Source organism: Labrus bergylta, chromosome 23, assembly GCF_963930695.1.
Source record: "Labrus bergylta chromosome 23, fLabBer1.1, whole genome shotgun sequence".
Lineage (NCBI taxonomy): Eukaryota > Metazoa > Chordata > Actinopteri > Labriformes > Labridae > Labrus > Labrus bergylta.
Genome location: NC_089217.1, coordinates 5,733,270 through 5,755,725, shown reverse-complemented (window position 1 = coordinate 5,755,725; position 22,456 = coordinate 5,733,270). Strand labels below are relative to the sequence as shown.

Sequence of the window (22,456 nt, the reverse complement as noted above, 5' to 3'; positions counted from 1 at the left end):
AAGCTTCAATGGTTACATCAACAACTGAGGCTTGGATTCGGCTCCTCCTGGATTTCTGTGAAGGAATTGCTTTCACTGAATGAGAGAATAGCTCTTCTGTAGTAAAACATCTGGACATGAGCCTCTGACAGATGTTCAGCTTCACCATCAATACATTTGGCCGTGTTGATGTTTTTCCAACTGTCTAATCCAACAAAAAAAAATCCTGAAAAAGAGGCTGAAAAAGAGTAGCCAAAACAACACAGCTCCCTCTGCTGGTTGAAGAAGAGAGAATTCCAATATAATTTTTTTGTCAATTCTTTTTTTTTTTAATTGAATTGTGAGGCATCGTTACACCCCTAATTAACTCTGGTAGAAAGTAACTCTAGGTTGTGTCTTTTTTTTCCCAAAGGGAATATTGAGGTTTATAATTATCTACTGTGCATGGGTGGTTCTAGGCAGGGTCCAACAGGGGCCAGTGCCCCTGTAACACTGAGCTTGGTCCCCCTTGTGGCCACCCCTCCAAAAAGGAAGAGCCCCCCCTAATAACACATACACAGTATTTGACTCACAATCTAGTATTAAATACTGTTACTAAACCAAATAGAAATCATGGTATTTAATGATGTGCGCTATTATTTGGCATAATATTTAAATATTTTTTAAAGCGATCATCTTTGTCTATTTTTCACCTGGGTTTAATGTTCCCCTCTGACAAATCAACTGGCCCCAGTTTGGCCCCCTCAGTGAAAAATGGTCTAGAACCGCCACTGCTACTGTGTATTTTATTTGTTCCAGCAATCCACTGAGTTCAAAAATCAAAATCTGAATCAGATTTTTCTTTATTTGTATAATTAATATCTGGCATGTACACACTCGGTAAGAATTAAGCAGCAATTCAGCATTTTAGCAAGAAAAACACCAAAGAGTAAGATAAAGGAAATGGTACAGGATGGTTATAATGGGAGGATGTTTTTTTTTTTTTGCGTGGGCCGGAGAGTCCACACACCCTAAGGCGTCATTTTTGGGGAAGTAGTTACTGCGAACTGTATAGCTGAAGCTAACTTTACTCTTGTTCACACCACATTGTAACACATTTCTTTGGAATGAAAAAAAAACATCCGCAACAGACTCAGCCCAGTTCCTGAAGCAGCATTAAACGGGGTGGGGATATCTGACTGTATGACAGTATTTCACTGCGCTGAGACGTGTGACAGCGTGTTCTGCCAGGTCTGCGTAAAACATCCATCTCTCCAGGATGTTTTGGTTCATGCAGGGTCTCTGCTTTCTGCCTGTGTTTTTGGTCATCTGGTCCTCTAGCACTTTCATTATTTCCTACCTTATTGCGCTTTTCAGACGTGATGTCGACATAATCTTCCCATACATAAGGTAAGTTCTGTGTTTAAGGGAAGCGCAGAGGAACTGGGGTTTCTGTAATCATTACAAAAAGCCTAATCTGAGGTATTAAAATGCTCATTAAATTCTGTTTTCAGTGATTTCTGTATGAGAAACCAGGCATGTGCAGTTACAAAGTTAACTTTCGTTTTCCTCCGCAGTAGTTTGGCTGGTACCCAAACTCCAGCTGCACGTACACATCTGCAGCAACTTCAGTTTTTCACTTCTCCCTTCGTTGTTAACTTTAGAAGGGTGCACAGACATTTAAATTTTAAGAAAATAAAACCCAACAACTTGTCGGATACAAAGAGACTTGCAGCATGCTGAGGCTTAACTGAGGATTGTCTTCCTTCTTCCTTTTTAGTGACACAAGTGCACAACCCCCAGAGAGCTGCATTTTTGGCCTTATGACATTCATCTCTGCATGTGCAGGTATTTTTATTTTTTTTCACCTCTGTCACTTTAAGAACATCTGCAGTGTCACATTTGTAAACTTCTTCTATTGTGCAACTTTGAACATTGCCAAGCGAGGAACCACATTGTCTGAAGATGTCACTCACAGTTTCCCTTTTTTCAAGGAAGTGAAATCAGAATTAATTTGTTGGATGCAAGAAGATTAAAAAGTGACAGACTTTGATTAAATCTTTGTGGCTAATCCTTCATCTGACCTTTCCACAGTAATAGCCACCATGTACGCCAGGTACAAATATGTGCAGAAGCTAAGTGAGGAAACGCATGTGGTGAGCCCCTGTCTCAATAGAAGTGCTCTTTATGTTGGGATGGTGTCCTGTTTGGGCATGTGCATTGTTGCAACCTTCCAGGTATGTCTTCACATGTAATTCCAAACGTGTATTGTAATCACATAAAAGTCATTTAATATTTAATGTCACATTTCCTGCTTTCCATTTGCAGGAAATAACAGTGACATTCGCTCACGATATAGGAGCTCTGCTTTTCTTCGTGTCTGGAATCTCCTACATTATCCTACAAACTGTTGTATCGTATAAGGCTTATCCATATGGGTGCTCCAGGAAGGTGATCGGAGTACGCTTGTGTATCTCCATCATTGCTACTTTAGCATTTTTCCCCAGTATCCTTTCATCAGAAGTCAGATGTTATCAAATACAGACCTACATGATTTCTCTCGTTTCCTGATTTCCTCTCGTCATGATCATTTTTTTTTGCCATGACCAGTAAATGCGAACTGCTCTGTACTTTACAGTTACTGTTAAACGCTATTTTCCTCAGTGAATAATCCAGCTGTCGTCTGTGCATATTTTGTGAAACAAACCGAGCTGCACAGAGACCCTGACGACAAGGTAAGGCACAGGTGTCACATACTTATCAGAGAAGTTCCACGAGGATTGGATGGAATACATTTATTTTGTTTTTTGGAAATGATTTCAATCAAAAGTGAACTCATTTGTATCCCTGGATCTTGATCGTGTTCTGAATGCAGCATCTGTGTGTCTCTTTCAGGACTATCCTTATCAGTTAGCCAGCGCTGTGTGCGAGTGGACGGTTGCATTCAGCTTCATTTGCTTCTTCTTCACATACATTGACGATTTCAAAGTGAGTAGAAAACAGTCACGACGGACACTCTTCTTCTCCTCTCTGTCGTCAGATGGGTGTTCTTACTTCTCTCCTCTTCTCCTTTCCTACAGCTTTTTACTCTTCAGGTGAGGACAGTGAACGAGGGTTAGGTCCTGATCCGTCTGCAGCTGCCAAACTTGAAACAAACACCAGCTTTTTTTTAGATTCTGAAGATGTGCTGCACTTATTTTTGTAAAAATTATAATTTTTACACCGTTTTTACAACATTTACGCTGAAAAATATGATTTTTGTGAATCATACAGCCTGACTGAATATGTTGATAGATTATAGCTGGTACTTTTGACGTTCGTATTTATACATACCTGTGAGTCAGGAGTGGTTTTAAAGAGGGGAAAAAAACTGACCACAGCCTGTATCTTTATATTTTTTTATACAATCTGAAATCATTTATATAAGTGTCCTGATTGGTGCCCGTGTTTTGTCACTTTGCACTTTGCCCTTGATTGCCACACCAGCGTGTCATTCTGTCAGACCTGTGACACCAATAAGAGAAGTTCATCACACAGGGAACACATGACTGTCACACGTTTGAATGGGGAAAAAAAACAATCAAACTGACACACGTGTTCTGTGTATAATTATGAGAAAATATGATCAGTGTCAATGCAAGATTCTTATCATGATGAAAAATGGGGAAGCTGCCACTTTTTATAATTTTATAACAGCTTGACTTTTTGTATCAGGCACAGAGTTTAGATTTAATTGCACTTACTGTAAACGTTTCCCAGTTGGAACAGATACGGTTTCTTCTCAGGCTGCTACATAGTTCATCAGTGCAGCTCTTATTATTGTATCTTGAATGTGTCTACAGCCTGGAGCTCATGCACTGAGAATAAGGCTGCTACATGGATACGCTCAGGCAAATTCAATCACTTCAATGTCATAAACAGAAATGGAGCTGTTTGTGAATTAAAGATGGATTTTTTTTTAATGCTGTTACGCAGACAAATTCTCTGCTTCAGTTCAATTTCTTTATGCAATACAAGCCCCAAATGTGTGTTTGCCATCCCTAGACAGGATGTTGTTTTTATTTGAAAGTCTTTCAGGAGCTTGAGGAAAAAAAACTGTATTATTGATTCAGAAAATGTTGAAAAATAAAAACCCTGGGAATTTGGGAACCTCTCGTCGAGGGCATGAGACTAACATATGGTTTTTCCAAAGCCACAATCCCGGGTTGTAAACTGTAAGAAGACAAAATAGAGACACAGATCATATTCATGTTCACTACAGATACTGTCTTCACAAAGGAGTTGATGCTTCATTCTATTACTGTGTATTGATGTTCTGTGAATGAATGTACTATACAAACAAAGGAGCACTGCTGAGCTGCAAAATAAAGAAACACTTTTTTTTTTTTAAAGCAAATGGATTGTTTATTTATTTCAACATTACTTTAGAGGGGAAAATAGAGAGGCCTTCCAGACTTCTTTAACTTTTTCAGTCATTATGGTGTAAAATCCATTCATGGGAAATGTGCATGAATTTGACCCTCTCATTTTGTGGCTCATTCAAACGTTACTCAGTTTCACAACTGTACATTTTTTTGAGCATGTTGTCACAAGTCCTGATAAATGCAATGTGATCTGTCGGCACAACCGACAAAGTTAAAAGCTGCAGTTTACTTTTTTTTCTTTATAAAGGCTGTTTTCTGGGTTTTATAGTAGAGATAGGACAGTGGATAGAGTCGGAAATCAGGGAGAGAGAGAGAGAGTGGGGGAAGACATCGTGGAAGGGATTCAGACCCGGGACGCCCGCCTGGAAGACCACAGCCTCCGTACATGGGGCGTGCACACAAACAACCACTAATCCACCATCGCCCCAAGTCGACTTTTTAAGTGTTTTTACATCTTGTTTACTCTTTATTTATGCAAAGGTTAGTACACAACACGGTGTTATCACCAGAGTATTTTAGAACTCCAGCAATCCACTGAGTTCAATAATTAAGTGGAACTACAAACAGACAATGCATCCCTATTTATTTATTATCGTCTTCAACTCATAACACAGCAGGGAGTTTTCAGTTGGTGAGTCAAAGTACTTGTAAAAAGCTTTTTTTAGTTTTCAGATGCAATATTTAGATTTTTATTATTTTTTTTAATTAATTGTTAACCATCCTAAATATATCAAATAATTAAGTGTGCAACAAGGCCTGGACTTGGTCTAAATACTTCTACTTTAATTAATAAAGCAAGAGAGGTCTTACACTTTGTGTGTGGTCGTTTCTGTCGCTCCGACGTGGCCAGATTTCATCAATTGTCCAAAAAATATACACATTGTCTGTGTCAACTAGGTAACACAATTTAAAAGTATGCAATCATTTGATTTGTTTATTATAATCTGTGATTAATTTGTATGAAAAACCTCACCGTTTTTACAGCCTCAACGCGTGAGAATAAAAAGTGATATTAAGCATCCAGTTCAAGGACAAGAAGTCTAAATATTCCTGAAATAAAAATGTTATCGTGTTCTGTCATCGTCTTTAAAACAGAACTACAAAGTACGAGTTACACATTGAAAATACCCAACCTGCATTTTTGGTCCTTTTTTTTTTTTTTTTTTTTTTTAACTCAACCCTGTACAACAGCATTTAATCATTTGAATTCCTCTCAGTACAAAAGGTAAAAGCTACTGCCACCTTATGAAGACTACTGCTAATACAATCAACAAGGAGTTCATTCTTTTTATTTCAACAGTAGTCATTGGTGAAAAATGCTAAATGTATCAAAATGGACGAGGTCACAGACTATGTCAGCTTTCACTGAAATGGCACTCACACTGACTCCTCTGTTTCAGGCACTTCTATTTGCACCCTCTCAGTTTTTACAGACACAGCAAACCTACTTTTCTCACGCAGATCGGCTTTTACAGGAAGCTTTACAGATGAGGTGGGCGGAGGATGTGCGATGTCAGTCACTGAAGGATGATTCACTGTCTGAGCTGGTGGCAGCGGCGTCTTGATCCTCGGCCCCCCCTGCTGCTCCGTCTGGCACGGGGGCATCGGGTGTGCTGTCACAATAGAAGGAGGGAAACATTATCAGTCAGGTTTATCAGATGTTTTACATGATGCCACATGAATTCAAAGAGACACTCACTCAAGCAAGTTTGGATCCAAACCCTCCAAGACCATTTTATTCCTGATAGCCAAAACCGGAACTCCCTGGAATAGAAATAATATAATGTCAGGCTGTCTGAACTTTGTTTTACAGGTTTTCAGGAGTGCATGTGTAAGAAACAGCTTGAGAAACAGAAGGAAGGAGTGTTTTTTTTTTTTTCTCTGTGCAGGACTTACCACTTGAACCATTTTCAGGTATCGTGCGTAACGCGGGTCCTTGCACACTGTCATCACATTCTCTGCAGCCGTGTTGTCTTCTTCTATTGTTTCTGTTATTGTCGGCTCTGGAGCAGTCTGGACGGACAGCAACATGGAATATAAATATTAACAACAAGAGAGTGTGTAGTAACGAGTGATTAAGACAGCACAGGATATCAGATGTGGTACCTTACTTCTTCTTCGAGGTGGTTCTCTTAAGTAGGTTTAAAACCGGTAACTTAACTCTATTAAAATCATTAGTTCTGTTTTTTCTCTTTGCTATAGAATGCAATAAATTATTATTTAGGTATTTTGAAGTAATTTTCTTAGTTGCACACTGGTTTAAAGAGACAATTTCTACACTTTGTGTCTGCACTAAATATGAAACTGCAGCAAGAAACTGGTTAGCTTAGCATAAACAACGGTAAAACATCTACCGAGCAACACTTCTAAAGCCAGCTCTTCTGAACTCTCTACTGCACATTTTATATTTGCACACATACTGAAGTGTAAACCAAACAGGTTGTGGTTTTACGGGGGTGTAAGGTGCATCAACTACTTCTTCTTGAGCATGCTGACGCATTGCCAACTGGCCACGTTATTAACCTCCATCAAATAATGCTATATATGGTCGTTAGTGTGCATGTGAATGTGTTTACCACTGGCGGAGGCAGAACGGCTGGAGGTGGAACTTCTGTCTGGCTCTGAATAGTAGTAGTGGGTCCATTAGATTGAACAGGTTGCTGCTGACTGGATCCTTCTATTGTGACATCCTCCAGTCCAGGAATGGAGGACAGCTGCTCAGAGCATCACAATATTCAATACATGGTCAGTGCATTAGCGAGACAGTGCGTGTGGAGTGTCATGAACAGCAGAGGGATTCACTTAAACACTCACCTTTGCTTCCAAAATGCACAGGGTTGTTTCTATTTGCTGTATGCGAAGGGAAATGTTTGAAAGTTTCTCCTCACACACTGTGGAGAAACGATTGAGGAACCGGACAGTGTGCACAACAAACTGATTGAGATAGGCAACCACTCTTCTCTGTTGAATAGCAGGCACCTGCAGGAAACAGATATCATATACATCTATTTTAAGAACGTACCCAGGGCTTATTTTACTAAGTAAATGTCCTTATCAGAATAGAGGCATTTCTGCCATGTAGGTTTGAACCCACTGCAACCTTTGAATATAAACATAGATATCTTTGTAATGTTAACAAGTTTATAAACATATCTATGAAATTAATACTTACACAGGAAATACCTTTTTTCAACAAAAACTTTGAAAATCTATAAAATAGTATACATTTGCTTTATAAAAATGTATTTACTGGCCTCTGGTCACTTCCTGTCAGCACCTGTGTGTCCAATCAGACTCAAAGCTGATCGTTTGCTCTTACTGACATTGTTCCCTTTTTTTCTAGATCCTTGCTTGTGTTGTTCTTACTCTCTGACGTACGTCGCTTTGGATAAAAGCGTCTGCTAAGTGAATTGTAGAATTGTAGAAAGACAATCGTGCAGCTTTGGCAGCAAAACCAAACATATACTTGTGATTAATTAATTGATTTTTATAGGAAATGTCGTTTTTTTTAATGAATGACGGCTAAACTTAAACAAATCGGGATAACATTGTTCTGACAACAGGCAACCAGAAGTGCAACAGAATAAACAAAAAAAATATGAAGGCTAACATGACATCAAACAAGACGACTGTAAAAATCTAAACCGTATCAATAACATAGTCTAATGTCTAGACAGGGGGAAAAAACCTTTCATTAATTAATTATACCTGGTATTATTGTATTATTGTATTTTTTCTACCTTTATTTAACTGATGTACATATGTTTGATTTTTATCTTCTTGTTATTTTTAATAATTATATTCAGGGGTGCAAAGATAAGATTTAAGAGATTATAAGATTTACTTTTATTGAGGGAAATTTCAGTTTTCACACTCTGTAGTCATGCAACACACATAGGCTGAAGTATATACACACAAACAGGATCCTATGAACATGCACTAAGGGAGAGATGTCAGAGTGACGGAGCGGCCCACAGTGGGCGCTCCTGAGCCGGTGGTGGGGAAGGGGGTTTGGTGCCTTGCTCAAGGGCACCTCGGAAGTGCTCAGGAGGTGATCTGACACCTCTCCAGCTACCAGACCAACGTCCATGCTTGGTCCGCACCGGGACTTGAACCCAAATCCCTACAGACTGAGCTACTGCCGCCCCCCTTTTTTTTAATTTTTTTAATTTTTAATTTTTTTTAATTTTTTTTAATTTTTATCAGGGATGAAAAAGGTGACATGGATCCAAAAAAAGACTGCAGGATTTTTTTTTTTTTTTTTTTTTCAGCTTGTAGAAGTTGCATTTGTCAATTACTGCAATTGACACCATTTTTGCACACATGGAAACTGACAGGGAAAAATGAATATTAGTGCATTTACTCTCTTTGTGCAAAACAAGTGAATCGGCAGCTTTCAAAATGCATTAACTCTCTCTGTGTGAAATTTGTCTTTTACTAACAGTCATAGTCTGGTTTGCATATACTATTAACTGTCTGAACTGTGTCCTCTCTTCATGTCAACACGTAGCTAGCAGAAGGGTTCATGTTAGCTATGTGAGGAATACAAACCTTAGTAAGATCAACACCAGAGCCCACAATCGGCAGTCCGTCCTCGTCCATGTTGAATTAAAACTCCCTGCAGCTCAAAGAGCACTTTTAGTTTCTGCGGTTCAAGTTTTTCTCGTCAGAAAGACACAAAGTAGCACATTTAAAAAAAAAAAAAAATTCGGATGTGAAATGTTTCATGTGACTCTGGACTGCGTCATCGCGTCCTGACGTCACAGACCGACGGCGTGAGGACGCATCCGCTTGAAGCAGCCAATGGGATCCGTTGATATTTTATTTTGAAGCATATTTTTGGCATCTCAGTTTGATTTCGCGAGATTAAACTAGAGTTGGTTACACAATATAGTAGTGGGAAATAATAATAATAATAATAATAATAATAATAATAATAAAATAAATGTGAAGTAAATACAAATAAAACACTGAGGGTGGGGGGTAGACTTTTATTTTGAAAGAGGAAACACACCGGACGAGTTGAGGAAACGGGCGCTTGCGTGCTAACAGCGCATGTTAGTCCCCCCCAAAAAATTAAATAACATTATTTAACATTTATTTGTTGACGCTACATGAACCTAAATTGCACTAATGGAGGCTTTTGAGTCAAAAGAGAAAGTTAATGGTACGTACTTTAATAACCTGTCCCCTCTGTGATCCAAAACAGGCTTTGTTTATGTTAGTCAGCTGCTGGTGGGACCCGTCTATTTAAAGGAACAAATATCTGTCATAAACTGTCAGGCTTTTTCTGTTGCATTACTTATGCATTATTATTCATATTAAGTTAAACATTTAATTGGTCTGAGGTGTAAAAGACAGCTGTGAATAATAGATTTGTCCAGCAATTATACTGCTTCATAACCATAAGGCAGGTTCAGGATTTCTTAGATTTTGCTTATTTATAGTTCTATCATGTAATTTTTGATTATTTCCATTTAAAAAAAATAGTTTAAAATACTTGGATTTGGTAAAACAAGTGATGCTGAGTTCGTCTGCATGTGCTTTCTTCAGTGTAAAGCTCACTGATGCCCTCATCAGATCATCTCTCCCATTACAACTTGTGTCATTTTTCAGATCCAAGCCTGCCTCTCCCATCTCTGCGCCTCCTGGTGCCCCCGCTGCAGCTCTTGTCCGCTGCTATGTGGCAGCTGGCGAAGAGGAAAGATGTGCTGAGTTACGAGAAGCTCCAGGAGTTTGTGTGCACGGTGACGGAGGCGGCCCCTGGACTCATCAACCACAGACAGAGAGCCCAGCTGATCCTGGGTCTAAGAGCGAGGGTGAGCGGGAGTTCAGTTTGGTGACATAATCCATTCACACATAACAGCTCAAAGGCTTTTGCTGTAGCAGTTTGTTGATATTTCAGTTGATTCTGGAGCTTTGCAAAGGCTCATCGCGAGGTTCTGTGGATTCTCAAAGGATCCAGAGCTACTTGGAAAGACTCCCTGTAACCTCGACACGGACAGATGTAAGTTCAGTGAACCAGCGCCTTGTGAAAACTTGTAATGATAATCAATCAATGACGTGAACCCTTGTCTGTGGCAGTACAGGGATGCTGAGGTGAAGACAACAGAGTCCACTTTCATTGCACTTGTTCAGAGCCTGCTAAAAGATCCAGTTGAGAGAGCATATTTCTTCCAGGTCAGACATATTGTAATCATTTCATATCTTGATGCTGCTCCTATTCAGATGTATAGTAAATGAAAATCCGGTGATCTTTTTCCAGGAGGTGTTCCCAGTGGAATACGGGCCTCGGTATGATGCCGCTCTGCATGTGATACTGTGGGAGCTGCTGTCAAAGCTGGAGAAGCTGTTTCCAGTTCCAGATTTAAAACAGGTATTCGGACTGTCCGTGCAGACGTCTCATGTTGTTAAACGTGCCGTTCACCAGAAACTTTAAACGCCTCTGCTGTGTGATGACAGACTGCGGCCTGGCTCGGCTCGGCTCCTTCTGTTTTGGAGGAATGTGTCGAGACGTCACCCGAAGAGCTGAGCGCCATCTTCAAACACTACAAGAGTTCAGGACTGCTGAAGATGCCATGTGAGTAGAATCGAAAGGATGGGTCTGTTAAAAGTGAAAGGATTACATACTCTTATTTCAGCCTCTTATATATAAGTATATAAGTCCTGCTTCTGGATTTTTTTAAATATCAGTTGTATTTTTAATGATTTACTTTTAAAACTCCACTTTTGATCTTTGCTTTTATGTCTTGTGTAAATTGGCCTCAAAATTGTTTGCCAACAGTTGAGCCTAAAATAGTCATTTTAAGCCAAAGAAAACACCAGTGCTGTTAGGTTGTACAACACAGAATGAAAATAGATTTAATTTTAAAGCATGATATTTGTATTTGCTAGTGTAACTGAATCCTCAAGAATCAGGAAGAAATGGGAGTGTTTAAGTCAAAATCCCCAAATTAAAATTTTCTTTTTTGTTTATGTTTTTTTTCACAGATGGTCCTTCGTCCACCATCGGCAGCTGCATAATGTCGGCTCTATCCATCCCTCCCTCACAAAAGACAAACATCTCTGTTGGACTGGAATCCATCCACAATTACGCCAACGTCCTGAACCCTGTCACTTTCGTCAGTACGGATCAGTACAGCGTTGTCGCCGTTTACACTGAAGTGGAGGTCGGTGCGTCTGAGGTCGACGAAGAAACGGTGGAGGCCACTGAGGTGCAGGTTCAGACGGATTTCTATGAAGAAGAGATCATGGCCATGAGCGCGGAAAACGCCAGTGAGGAGGCTAACGGCTCACGGGCGGAAGAAACAAGCGACACTGCGGATGTCGCTAAAGCTCTGGAGACTCTGGCGAAAACATTTGCGCTGAGGAAGGAGAGCCTCGGTCAAGAAGTTCAATCAGGGAAGGAAGACTCGTCCCTTAATGATGAGCCGCGGCTGGGAGCAGCAACCGAGGAAGCAAAGGAGGATTTCCCCTCTGAAGATACAGGGAGCAATGTGAACTCTTTGGCAGACCTGAAGGATAATCATACATCCTTTTCTGCTGATGAAGAAGTCACAGAAGAAGGTCCAGGGTCTCCAGGTTCAGCTAATGTTCGCCGATCTACTCGTTTTCATGTGAAGACCTCAACCAGCAGGCAGAATGCATGTGAAGTCGAGAAGCCAAAAGAAACAACTGAAGAGCTAAAAATGTAGGCAACACATTTGAACTGTAATTCTATAATTAATTACCTTTTTATGCACCAATGTTGAACATCGAAACATCGGCCCGTCGGCAAATAATGTGGAATGCAGCAATGTCAGTGTCTGATCTGTATTTGTTGTCTTATGGAAATCTGCAAACGTCTACATTGTTGTTTCTTGTTGATTAACCTCAGAGATTTAAGACTGAAATCAATATTTTCAACTCTTTTCAAGAAGACAAAAAAAGCATGTTTCCTTACATTTTCCACTGTTCCTGTAGTCGTATTTTCAGTGTAACATTCATAGTATTTGTTGTTCCAAAACACGTCAAAGATGAATCTACAATAAATGATACAACACGTTTGTTTTCACAGGAGCAGGGCTGATGGATCTCTCGCGCCCTCCATCATAGCCATCAAAGGAAGTGAAGGTCATTCTCTAACATTAAACAGAGAAACATTTTAGGTACATTTTATTTGTGAAGTCCCCTCATATTATTTCAAACCTCTGTCTCTCTTTTTTTTTTTTTTATGTGCAGGAGATTCAGAAGAGCTGACCTCGATCATCTTCACCTGCTCTCGCTGTCCCTTCCACAGCTCTGAAGAAAACAGCCCTCCTCACTTCCACATGCAGAGCGTTCGCACCGAAGAGTACAGGACACTTGCAGGCGCTACATTCACACCATCGCCTTCCGGCACGGATGAAATTTTCACGTCAATTAAACTTTTCCCCAAAGGAAACACGGAGCAGGATGCAGCAGAACAGGATGAGAGTCCAGGCAGAGTAAGCGTGTCTCAGCCCCAAAGCAGACAGAAGGCCCTGACATGTGAAACGTGCGGCAAGACGTTCACACGCACGTCAGATGTCAGGAGACACCAGCTCATCCACACTGGAGAGAGACCATTTCACTGCTCGCAGTGTAACCGAACCTTCCAGCACTCGTGGGATCTCGCCAAACACGAGAGCAAACACCGCGGCGTGGACATTTCTTTCTCCTGCCAGCTGTGCGGCAGCTCCTTCCCCAACCTCCGCGCTCTCACCGTCCACCACAAGAAGTCTCACTCGCAGGAGAGCCAGCTTCCTCAGATCTGCTCCATCTGCAGCCAGAGCTTCACCACGTCCTCCGAGCTGCTCGAGCACAGGAAGTCCCACGTCGCCAACAAGCGCTACATCTGCCAGCAGTGCGGCGCGGGATTCGACACACTGCTCGCTCGCTCCAAGCACCGGCAGATACATCAAGTGAAGCATCAGTTTAAGTGTCAACACTGTGAGAAGACGTACACACGGAGATCTGACGTCAAGAGGCATTTAAGGACGCACACAGGAGAGAGACCTTACCAGTGCGACCAGTGCAGCAAACGCTTCTCTCTGCGCTTCTCGCTTATGAAACACCTTCGCGTTCACACAGGCGAGAGGCCTTTCCAGTGCTCCCAATGCCAAAAGAGGTTCACACTGGTCTCAGTGCTCGCTAGGCACGAGAGGATGCACACAGGGGAGAAACCGTTCCTTTGCTCTCAGTGTGGGAAGGGCTTTTTGTCGCAGGGTGAGCTCACAAAACATCACAGGTCACACGTGGACGTCAGGCCTTACTCCTGCAACCTGTGTGACAAACGCTTCAAGAGCAAGAAAACCCAACAGGAGCACATCGTCTCCCATACTGGTGCCCGTCCATACCCCTGCACCTACTGCGGGAAGGGCTTCACAAAACCGTACGCGCTCACCAGACACAATCTCATTCACACGGGGGAGAGGCCATTTCCCTGCGCGCACTGCGAGAAGACGTTTCTAACCCTGAACGAGGCGCAGCTGCACCAGCGGATTCACACGGGGGAGAGGCCGTACCCCTGCAGCGTCTGTGACCTCAAATTCAAGAGCTCGTCGGTGCTGGCCCGACACAAACGCTGCCACTCAGGGCTACGGACGCAGAAGCCGTACTGCGAGAAGTGCATGACAACGTTCACATCCAAGGCCAGGCTGAAGGAACACATGGAGACACACAGAGAGGAGGGAGACGCAGCACAGTCTGTGAACACTTTAAAGCCAGAGGAATTGAACAGTTAAAAAAATAATGATTACCTGTGTGGTAAAAGAATAGTTTTCATCAGGAGAGATCATATTTTAAAACGTCTTCTCTTGACCTTACTGTCAAATGTTTGACAATTGAAGCTGATGGGTTTTTCATACTCACTAAATCACAAAAAATTGTTTTTTTTTAAAGAAATAAATTTGACAAATCATTTTTATACTTTCATGTTTACTATCTTCTCCCAACTTGTCTTTGGAGTCTGTTACAGAGAACTACAATTATGTTTACCTCATCCTTATTTGAATTTGAGATCATAGCTGAAACCAAATCATTAATTAAAAATATTTTTTTACTTCTTTCCCTGTCTATTTCTCTCTTTGCTCTTTAATCGGGTGCATATTAATATTAGAAAACATGACGTTTTCAAAAACAGGTAAGAATAGGAAAATGAGAAAGGCTTGATTATTTGATCAAAAAAAATAAAAATCCATATTATTAATAAGCCCCGGATGTTGTGTGACTTACAGCATACTATTCCAATAAAAAAAATGTTTTTAATGAACAACATTCAGATACTTTTATGAAAAAGGACAGAAGCTAAAGTAAAAAAACTATTACATATCTATATATGCTTTACAAACGTTACTGACTTTATGAAGTGTATAAATGTTTTAGCTGAGAACACTTTCAGGAAATCAGGTGGGGTCACTCTCTGTTAATTCACTGTAGCGCCACCATGAGGTTGATATTTTTGCTGTGTAAGTGACATGTCAGTACAACTATTGGGTTTAACTGCCATGAAATGGGTTATTTTGTGTATATTAAATCTCCAAACATTCCCACAGCACCTTGATCAGGTAAAAACATTTAAATGAAGTTTGTGTCTAAATACCCGCAAAAACATTTACATCCACATAAACCTCATCTGTAGGCTACTGTTAGTTTGGAGTGGATTAGCCAATGCTAACATGCTAAACCAAGACAGAGCACAAGGTTAATGAATTATGTTTAGGATTAGCCTTTTAGCTCCACTGTGACAAAATACAGCTTTCCAGAGCAGGTAGCATGGCATGAGTTTTTTATTTATTTATTTTTTTACTAATTCAGGCCTTGTAAAATCATTTAATTTAAGGAACATTTCGGCAACAAGACAGAAAGTTTGAGAAACACAGCTTAATTAAGGGAGTTTCCTATGTGTTGCTTCCATTGTCTTTCAAAAAGGGTGATTCTGCAGGCACCAAAATAGAGAAATGGTTTCCCCAAGGCTCTATCTTCATGAGGCTGTGCCAGGGGTTTCTTTGATATCTCATCCTGCAAGTGTCAGGTGATGTATTTCCTTCATTTTTTGTCTAGAGTGCACATAAAACCCAGTCAGCTGGTGGTTATAGAGCAAATATTAATTATAAGCTCCATAAACAGGACTTAATTTGCCTGCACATTAGCTCAAGCTGTCGGTGGTAAAAATCCCTCTGCATCACACTGCATGCTGCTATTTTCTGTCTAAACTGAAGAAATAGATGCTTTTGTAAGTCTTGGATAAATCTCAACACACCAAACATTAGGCATTGTGTGATTTTAAAAAAATGCTGTTAAATAAAAATGCGCTGCAACCCCTAAAAGCAAAATGTGGGATCTACAGCTTTAGTAAATAAACAACATTAACCTTCCTCTTCCCCTTCCAATGCGTCTGGCAACTCCTCTCCCTGTCACCACTATTTTCACTATTATGTCCTTATGAAAAAGATCAATTTGAATGTCTTTAAATAACTGAGAGGCTTTAATTAGATCTGATTGGGCAGAGGATCAACTGGAGGGAAGTCAAAAGGGAGCAGTGATCATTTAACAGGGGGAACAACCGAGTGCAGTTAAGGTAGAGGGGTTAGAGTGGGCGAGCTCAGCTGTTTGAAATTGATTATCTATTTTCAGCCTTGCATTTGTTTCTAAACTATTTTTAAAATTAAATAAGAGAGAATTGCTAGACAAGATAATAACACAGTTACTGGTGGTTGTAACTTTATTGTCAATGCTGCCATAAGTAGGGGGACGAACAGAGGATGGAATAAGCCGCCGTCAGACCACAGCATATCATAATGTGGAAAAATGTAAATGGGCAGAAATTGAAACTCATTTAATTTGTCATGGTTCTACTTTACATTTTATTTTTAGTGACACAACAGTGGTTCTAAAATGTAAACAGAGATGTGGACAGAACCCACCCTTCATACACAGTTAACAGGTGTGTAGATGTTGCGATTCTGGACAACGATGTGCCTCTTATTTATTTGCTGATTATGTCCTGAACATATCAAAGTGAAAAGTGTTAAACATCCTCCTATTTTTTTTACAGTTAAAATGCATCTCTTACTTTGAAGCTTTGCGTTTCAAAATGTAAAAAAGTTTTGCTGCATGCTGTTTAACACTTATTCTGACACCTACCCCCGCATTGGTGTCGGACATTAAAAGTAACACTATAGAAATGGTCAATCTCTATGCGGATTTTTTTTTTTTTCTTTTTAAAGTCATAAAGAGGAATTAATATTAGTTTTAGTTTTTTTTTGTATCAGCTAATTACTCCTCAGAGGAACTTTCACATGACTTGCATATAACAACTCAAATTGTAAATGGTATACATCTTATGTGGAACTCTTTTAGAGGGTTTAATCTTAATAACTTCACGTGCTTTTACTAAATCTTTTTGATTGGTTATCTTGAAGTTGGGTGAACATCAATTTAAAATGGTTTGCGATAGCTCAAATAAGTCTACAGTTTAAGATATGAATGTGTCTTCAGCATTCAGTTAGCTAGTCTACTGATTTTGTTCAGTTTCAGGTTATCATTCTGCCAGGTTAATTTAAACTGGCTTGATTATTAACCCTACCATGACCCAATAATTCATGCTTTCTTGGTTTTTGAGTTTTTTTGCACAGAAGTGTTATGATTAAATATTTGCTGTTTTTATTAAAGTCTTAAAAAAAAAGAACAGAAATGCTAATTTGTGTGTCATATCATATAAATGCAGCTCCATAGAATGACCAAACTTCAATTCTTAAATGCTTGGTGACACCCCTGGACCAGATTGTCGTACATAACATATGCCTGTTCTAGATTGTATTTTCATTCATCAGTATGTCAAACAAGGAAAGCTAGGGAGAGTTTTTACACTTCATAAAGACAACACACACTGATTAGATAGTAAGGGTGATTTCCCACACTTCTAAAAATAGATAGTTGTAAGACTAAATGGGATGCTCCTCCTCACCGAGAGGGGGTGTTAACGTAAAGAAATGATGTTTTTTCCACTGCAATCACCTCTCGTCTTGACCAGAGCGTGGGGCAGCAGCGAGGGAGTCGATGTATGGATGTGACTATCGAAGGAATTTGATGAGCTATTGACCATGCAGGTGGAAAAGAAGCCCGTAATAAACAAATAAATTGGTTTGCAACAAGGAGGCTGTGGATGCAGATAACAGCGCGACGCGACACCCATCAGTGTGATTTACAATCCAGCCGGCGTTGGTGGTCTCAGTGGTGGATTAATACCCGGTCATAAAGAAGAGGGGGGGGGGGGGGGCGGTGTTGTGCATTGCAGGAGGAAGAGAGTGAAGGCACTGATAGAGGAAAGAAGAGAGAGGAGGAGTGTGTGAAAGAGAGAAAGAGGGGGTACATAAAGCTGGTGCCGGGATCATGAGCTTCGCATTGCCTTACGGGTCGTTGTCTGCTCGGCCGAGTCCCAGCAGACGATCTTTGGACTGGGAGCACGAGCGGCTGGCAGTGCGAAGGCTTTCCTCACCGCGGGGTCTCGATCTGCTCTCTCCGCCTCCTCTTCCTCGCCGGCCCTCTGCGATCCCCGGCTACCTGCTGCCCTCTTACCAAGAGCAGGAGGAGCAGCTCCACCAGCAGCATCAGCGACTTTCCTTGTCCATCGGCTCAGAGGCCTCCCTGGCTCCTCCGGCACCTCCACCTGTGGGCGCCGTCCCACCTTGCTGCCGCCCAGTGGGAGTCATGCACCTCCTGCGCTTAGGTCTCCTGGCGTTCAGCTGCCTGTTCTGGGCAGCAGGCTTGGCCATCTTCACCCTGGGTGTTTGGGCACAGATTTCCCTTGCTGACTTCATGCTGCTGTCTGCCAATCGCTACCCCAACGCCCCAATCATCCTTCTGTCCACAGGGGCTGCTGTCACCACCTGGGGCTTCCTGGGTTGCCTTGGGGTGGCTGCGAATCTTCCCTGTGTTCTTAGGGCTTACGGGTTCTTTCAACTTGCTGCACTTGTTGCCGGTTTGGCAGCTGGCCTCTCAGGTCTCTTCTATCGCGAAGACATTGCCGGAGGATTTCGCAGTGGCCTACAGCGAGCGGTTGCCGGCTATACCGAAGATGAAGGGCGTGCGGATGCATTAGATAGCCTGCAGAGGGCCCTGGAGTGTTGTGGAGCTGAGGGTTGGCGTGACTGGCTCACTTCGGACTGGGCTTTCCAGCATATGACCTTCCTGCCCACTGAGAACGGCAGCTCGGTGTCCTTGCCGGACAGCTGCTGCATGAGGCGCAAGGGCTGCAAGAATCGACCTCTCCTGTCAGACTATGTTGAAGAAGTTGAAGCTGCAGGAATCCATCCACACGGCTGCTTCCGCAAAGTCTTCAGCTTGGTCAACGACAACGTCTTCCACATTGCTGCCACTGTGTTAGGACTGGCCTTTACCCAAATCGGAGGCATTGCACTGGCTTGTCTGCTGGCCAACAAAATGACACCGAGGCAACATCGGCGTGTTGTGGCACATTAATGGTCAACTTCACAAATAGCAACGCCTACTAAAGATTAACCAATTGGTTTGATTGGGAATGAATTACACCTTAGGAGTCATAGAATTGCAGAGCGGGGATAGTTATTTTGAGCATCCAATTTCCATTGATATTCTGTGTAGACAGGTCAAGTAACCAGCATGTTAAAACCTTACAATGCTTGGATTAGTGTAAACTCTCCTGATTGAAAAGTTAGCAAATTCTTTAAAACATCTTGTTCTCTGAGTAAACTCAGTGTAAGCCATTGGACACCAGCCCTCAACTTTAACCCCTGTTGAGTATTTCATTGTGAGAAAAAGAACTAGCTAAAACTCAAACAAGAAGAAGCAAAGTTTTATAACTTGATTCTGGTCCTACAACTTGAAATCCATTAACTTTTAGTTTCTGGGCCAATAAAGATGAAAAGAGCAACACCATGTGTTTTTTATTCGAATTGTGAACATGTACCCTGAATTTTTGTTTGCCATGTCAAATCTCTTCTTTTTTTTTTTTTTATAATCCAAGCATAGAAACATTTAGGATGATGGTCATAAACCCAGGTTATGCAAAAGTATAATTTGTTCCCATGTAGAGTAACACACGACCATGTAGGATATAATTACTGCAAAATTGTGGTGCTTTAGTGGTTCAAAAAGCAAATTTCGCAACCTGGAACTATTCACACTTTGCAAGTCTCTTACACTGACTGATTGCCAGATTGGGCAGCTGAACTGTAAATATAAGAAAAAAGTGGTTGGCAGTACATTGAGCTTTTGCCCCCTGATGAACAATGCAGCTTTGTAAAATAATTGTGTAAATATATGCATGGGTTAATACACTGCAATATATAAAATGTATGAAACACACCTACAACTAAAAAATGATTGAGTACATCCATTTTGGGTAACCACTCTGGTACACAACACTGAATGCACAGGAATGTTCACCAGCAGTTTCCACTAGACCTTATTTAGTCTGACTGTGTTCGACAGATGTTCATATCTACATCACTGAGTCTTCCCATCACAAAGACTTCACTATGCTAGAATGGGGCTTTAGAAAATCACCTAAATAATCTAATGTTGTCTGTAGCATATTATGCACTTTCTACATCTACAAACGCTGTACAGTATGAATGCCACTGTGTCGAGTTGCTGTAAGATGAAGACTGCTTGAAAAAAGTTTGTCCCAGACATCTCTGTTGCTAGAGTTTGTAAATTCTGAAGCACAAGTTGTTTTAAATCATTTCATGTGAATAACATTTCTGATGATGCTAGCATAGGCCTACGTATGACGTTGTACAGCCGACTACTAGCATGAAACAACGAGTCTGGATAAGATTAGGATGTTCTCTTCTGCAACATAAAACTGAAGTTGACTTCAATAAAAAGCTTTGGAAAGTATTATTACTCATTTATTTGTTTATTTTTTTGCTTAATCAAAGAGGGAGAACATTTTGCTCATACTACTCTCATCTTTGAACGCTGAATTTTAAGCTAACACAAGGAGCTGGTTAGCCTAGCATAAAGACTGAGAGCAGGGGAATAAACAGCCGCCTGGTTTCACTTAATTTTTGTGGAATCTGTTAAAAAACAGGAACTAAACAACAAATTTGTGATAATAAGTGAGCTGTTGCAGTCATTAGACTAGCTTGCTGGCTGTTTAAGGCTACGTTTAGCTCTGCTTACCTTCCTTTGGCTGCAGATTCATATTAGCCTTACATTGATCACATTTCATATATTCTATAGAATTTAACCTTTCCAATTGTTAAAGAAAGTTAAACAAAAAAAATATTGCCACAAGCTAGCAACCTTTCTTTATTTCTTCTCTGGTCTTGATACTTAGCTAGGCTAACCGGCTGCTAGCCAGCTCAAAATTCAGTTCACAGACATGAAATTGGTATTTAGCATCTCATAAAAAATACCAACAGGTTTATTTCCCAAAATATGATAAATATTTAACCTTATTCTAAATATGTTATGTATGGAAGCCCATTTCCGCCAGTTAAAAAAATAAAAATGAAAATAATAAGGTCGAAATTATGAGATAAAAAGTCAAAATTATGAGATAGAAAGTTGAAATTATGAGATAGAAAGTCATAATAATGAGATAAAAAGATGAAATTATAAGACTTTATTATTTTTATTTTCATTTCTTTTACTGGTGGAAATGGGCTTCCATAGTTATGCTATGGGCTAGAGATTAAATTCATCATCTGTAAACCTCAATATCATCCATAACAACTATCATATTCAGGCCTTTTTATTGCCATTATATTTGTTTATTTTATATTATATTTATCCATATATATTATGTTTTATGATCAGTAAGACTGCAGACATATTTCAAATTGTAAATAACCGATATGTCATCTTCAAACAAAAATCGTTGCCTTGTTATGGCCTACTGAATATGATATTGATCAGACGCTGAGGGTAACGCCAAGGTCGCCTGTGCTTGAATATATTGAATATATTCATAAATCATTTTTTGATTTATTAAAATATTGGATTTGAGGATTTAATGTAAATCAAACCTGCATGGCAGAACGTTTGAATGGCATGCTGCATTTGAAGGACTTGTAGAATAAGCTCTCTGTTTTTGTTTTATCAGAAAAGCCGTGCTGGACGTCTGCCAGGGTGGTTGGTCCTCACTGGGACCTCTGGGTGGGCAACTCAGAGTTATGGTCAACTGGATGACATCTCATTTCTACCACCTGAGACAACGGTGATTAGATCTGCCCTTGAAGGGGAGACAACAGACACAGAAATCACTGCTTAACTTGATATGCCACACCAGCCTGACCCAGCATTGATTAGTTGATGGAACAGAAAATCACATCCTGTGCTGAAATTCAGTGATATGAAGTAAATTTTCTTAATATTATAAGAGCAATTCACATTCAGACTCGGAGAGGCTTAGGCACTCTGGCCGCTAAACAACAACCACCATTTTCATGACCTTATTATGGTATTGATTAGCCTACATTATGCTCCAATAAGGCTTGCGGATGCTCTCTGTCCCATTACACTGTCCTTGTTTCACCCATTTGGCCTGAGGTTGCTACATCCCCAACAGCTGTTTCATCACAGAGAATATGAGCTGTGAGAGGCGTTCAAGCAACACCTTAAAGCTGGGAAACCACAAGGGACATTTGGTTCATAACACCAGTAAAAATACATTTTGGCTGGGTGCTTTACTGTTTTTGAGTTTGACAAATACAAATGTCCCCACCCACCATACGGGACACAAGACTGTGGAGTGAACAAGTTAAAGTTGCCAAAACACCTGCTTGTACTGAAGTGAACAAAATGTCTTAATTATGGATATTTAATAAGCATCACAGCATTTATTAATTCAGGATGCATGTAGTATAACCCAACTTAACACAGCATTTTGGAGTTGCAACCTCGGAAAGACTCTTGATTCCTTTAAATAATGGAATAAGGTCTTCAGTTTTTATGTTAATTAATGTTAAATCCTCTTTATTAGCCATTAAGTCCTCTAAAAAAGGGCAAGTCCTCAAAGTTTGCAAAATAAAATTCAATGAAAAGTGGAAAAAGTGGTTAGTGGTGTCCCTTTAATGTTGCAGGTA

At 40.5% G+C, this 22,456-nt stretch overlaps 4 protein-coding genes across 6 annotated transcripts; 3 read left to right on the top strand and 1 right to left on the bottom strand.

Moving 5' to 3' along the window:
• Positions 1-1,029: 1,029 nt before the first annotated feature.
• Positions 1,030-4,349, top strand: dram1 (DNA-damage regulated autophagy modulator 1). The gene is made up of 7 exons (XM_020647730.3): positions 1,030-1,368; positions 1,739-1,806; positions 2,053-2,195; positions 2,287-2,464; positions 2,635-2,693; positions 2,854-2,946; positions 3,039-4,349. Exons 1-7 carry the CDS (start codon positions 1,238-1,240, stop codon positions 3,075-3,077), a joined length of 711 nt encoding a protein of 236 aa, XP_020503386.1. The 5' UTR covers positions 1,030-1,237; the 3' UTR covers positions 3,078-4,349.
• washc3 (WASH complex subunit 3) lies at positions 3,985-9,150 on the bottom strand. Of its 2 annotated transcripts, XR_002278412.3 has the most exons (7): positions 8,934-9,150; positions 7,197-7,361; positions 6,959-7,096; positions 6,279-6,395; positions 6,082-6,146; positions 5,831-5,995; positions 3,985-4,170 (listed from the first exon to the last, which is right to left on the bottom strand). XR_002278412.3 is itself a non-coding variant. In XM_020647731.3 (6 exons), exons 1-6 carry the CDS (start codon positions 8,982-8,984, stop codon positions 5,896-5,898), a joined length of 636 nt encoding a protein of 211 aa, XP_020503387.1. In that variant the 5' UTR covers positions 8,985-9,150; the 3' UTR covers positions 5,655-5,895. The 2 variants fall into 2 exon arrangements, 1 of the variants encoding a protein (XP_020503387.1); XM_020647731.3 differs by lacking the exon at positions 3,985-4,170 and having other exon boundaries at positions 5,655-5,995.
• Positions 9,151-9,389: 239 nt separating this feature from the next.
• si:zfos-932h1.3 (zinc finger protein 16) lies at positions 9,390-14,448 on the top strand. Of its 2 annotated transcripts, XM_020647701.3 has the most exons (9): positions 9,390-9,549; positions 9,999-10,201; positions 10,288-10,389; positions 10,467-10,562; positions 10,648-10,758; positions 10,845-10,962; positions 11,373-12,072; positions 12,439-12,494; positions 12,603-14,448. In XM_020647701.3, the coding sequence occupies exons 1-9, from the start codon at positions 9,516-9,518 to the stop codon at positions 14,123-14,125; spliced, it is 2,943 nt and encodes a 980-aa protein (XP_020503357.2). In that variant the 5' UTR covers positions 9,390-9,515; the 3' UTR covers positions 14,126-14,448. The 2 variants fall into 2 exon arrangements, with proteins under 2 accessions (XP_020503357.2, XP_020503358.2); XM_020647702.3 differs by lacking the exons at positions 9,390-9,549; positions 9,999-10,201 and having other exon boundaries at positions 10,212-10,389; positions 10,472-10,562.
• A 131-nt stretch (positions 14,449-14,579) lies between these two features.
• LOC114921004 (tetraspanin-7-like) lies at positions 14,580-22,107 on the top strand. The gene has a single exon (XM_065951482.1). It carries the CDS (start codon positions 17,775-17,777, stop codon positions 18,861-18,863), a length of 1,089 nt encoding a protein of 362 aa, XP_065807554.1. The 5' UTR covers positions 14,580-17,774; the 3' UTR covers positions 18,864-22,107.
• Positions 22,108-22,456: the final 349 nt, after the last annotated feature.

Excerpts from the sequence above, each read along its gene's own strand:
- dram1 (XM_020647730.3), top strand. The coding sequence starts at position 1,238 with ATGTTTTGGTTCATGCAGGGTCTCTGCTTTCTGCCTGTGTTTTTGGTC. Across the intron at positions 1,807-2,052 it reads ATTCATCTCTGCATGTGCAG|TAATAGCCACCATGTACGCC; the intron begins GTATTTTTATTT and ends ACCTTTCCACAG. Across the intron at positions 2,465-2,634 it reads TACTTTAGCATTTTTCCCCA|CTGTCGTCTGTGCATATTTT; the intron begins GTATCCTTTCAT and ends TGAATAATCCAG.
- washc3 (XM_020647731.3), bottom strand. The coding sequence starts at position 8,984 with ATGGACGAGGACGGACTGCCGATTGTGGGCTCTGGTGTTGATCTTACT. Across the intron at positions 6,396-6,958 it reads CCGTTCTGCCTCCGCCAGTG|ACTGCTCCAGAGCCGACAAT; the intron begins GTAAACACATTC and ends CTGTCCGTCCAG. Across the intron at positions 5,996-6,081 it reads TTGGATCCAAACTTGCTTGA|CACACCCGATGCCCCCGTGC; the intron begins GTGAGTGTCTCT and ends CTATTGTGACAG.
- si:zfos-932h1.3 (XM_020647701.3), top strand. The coding sequence starts at position 9,516 with ATGGAGGCTTTTGAGTCAAAAGAGAAAGTTAATG. Across the intron at positions 9,550-9,998 it reads GTCAAAAGAGAAAGTTAATG|ATCCAAGCCTGCCTCTCCCA; the intron begins GTACGTACTTTA and ends GTCATTTTTCAG. Across the intron at positions 10,759-10,844 it reads CAGTTCCAGATTTAAAACAG|ACTGCGGCCTGGCTCGGCTC; the intron begins GTATTCGGACTG and ends GTGTGATGACAG.
- LOC114921004 (XM_065951482.1), top strand. The coding sequence starts at position 17,775 with ATGAGCTTCGCATTGCCTTACGGGTCGTTGTCTGCTCGGCCGAGTCCC.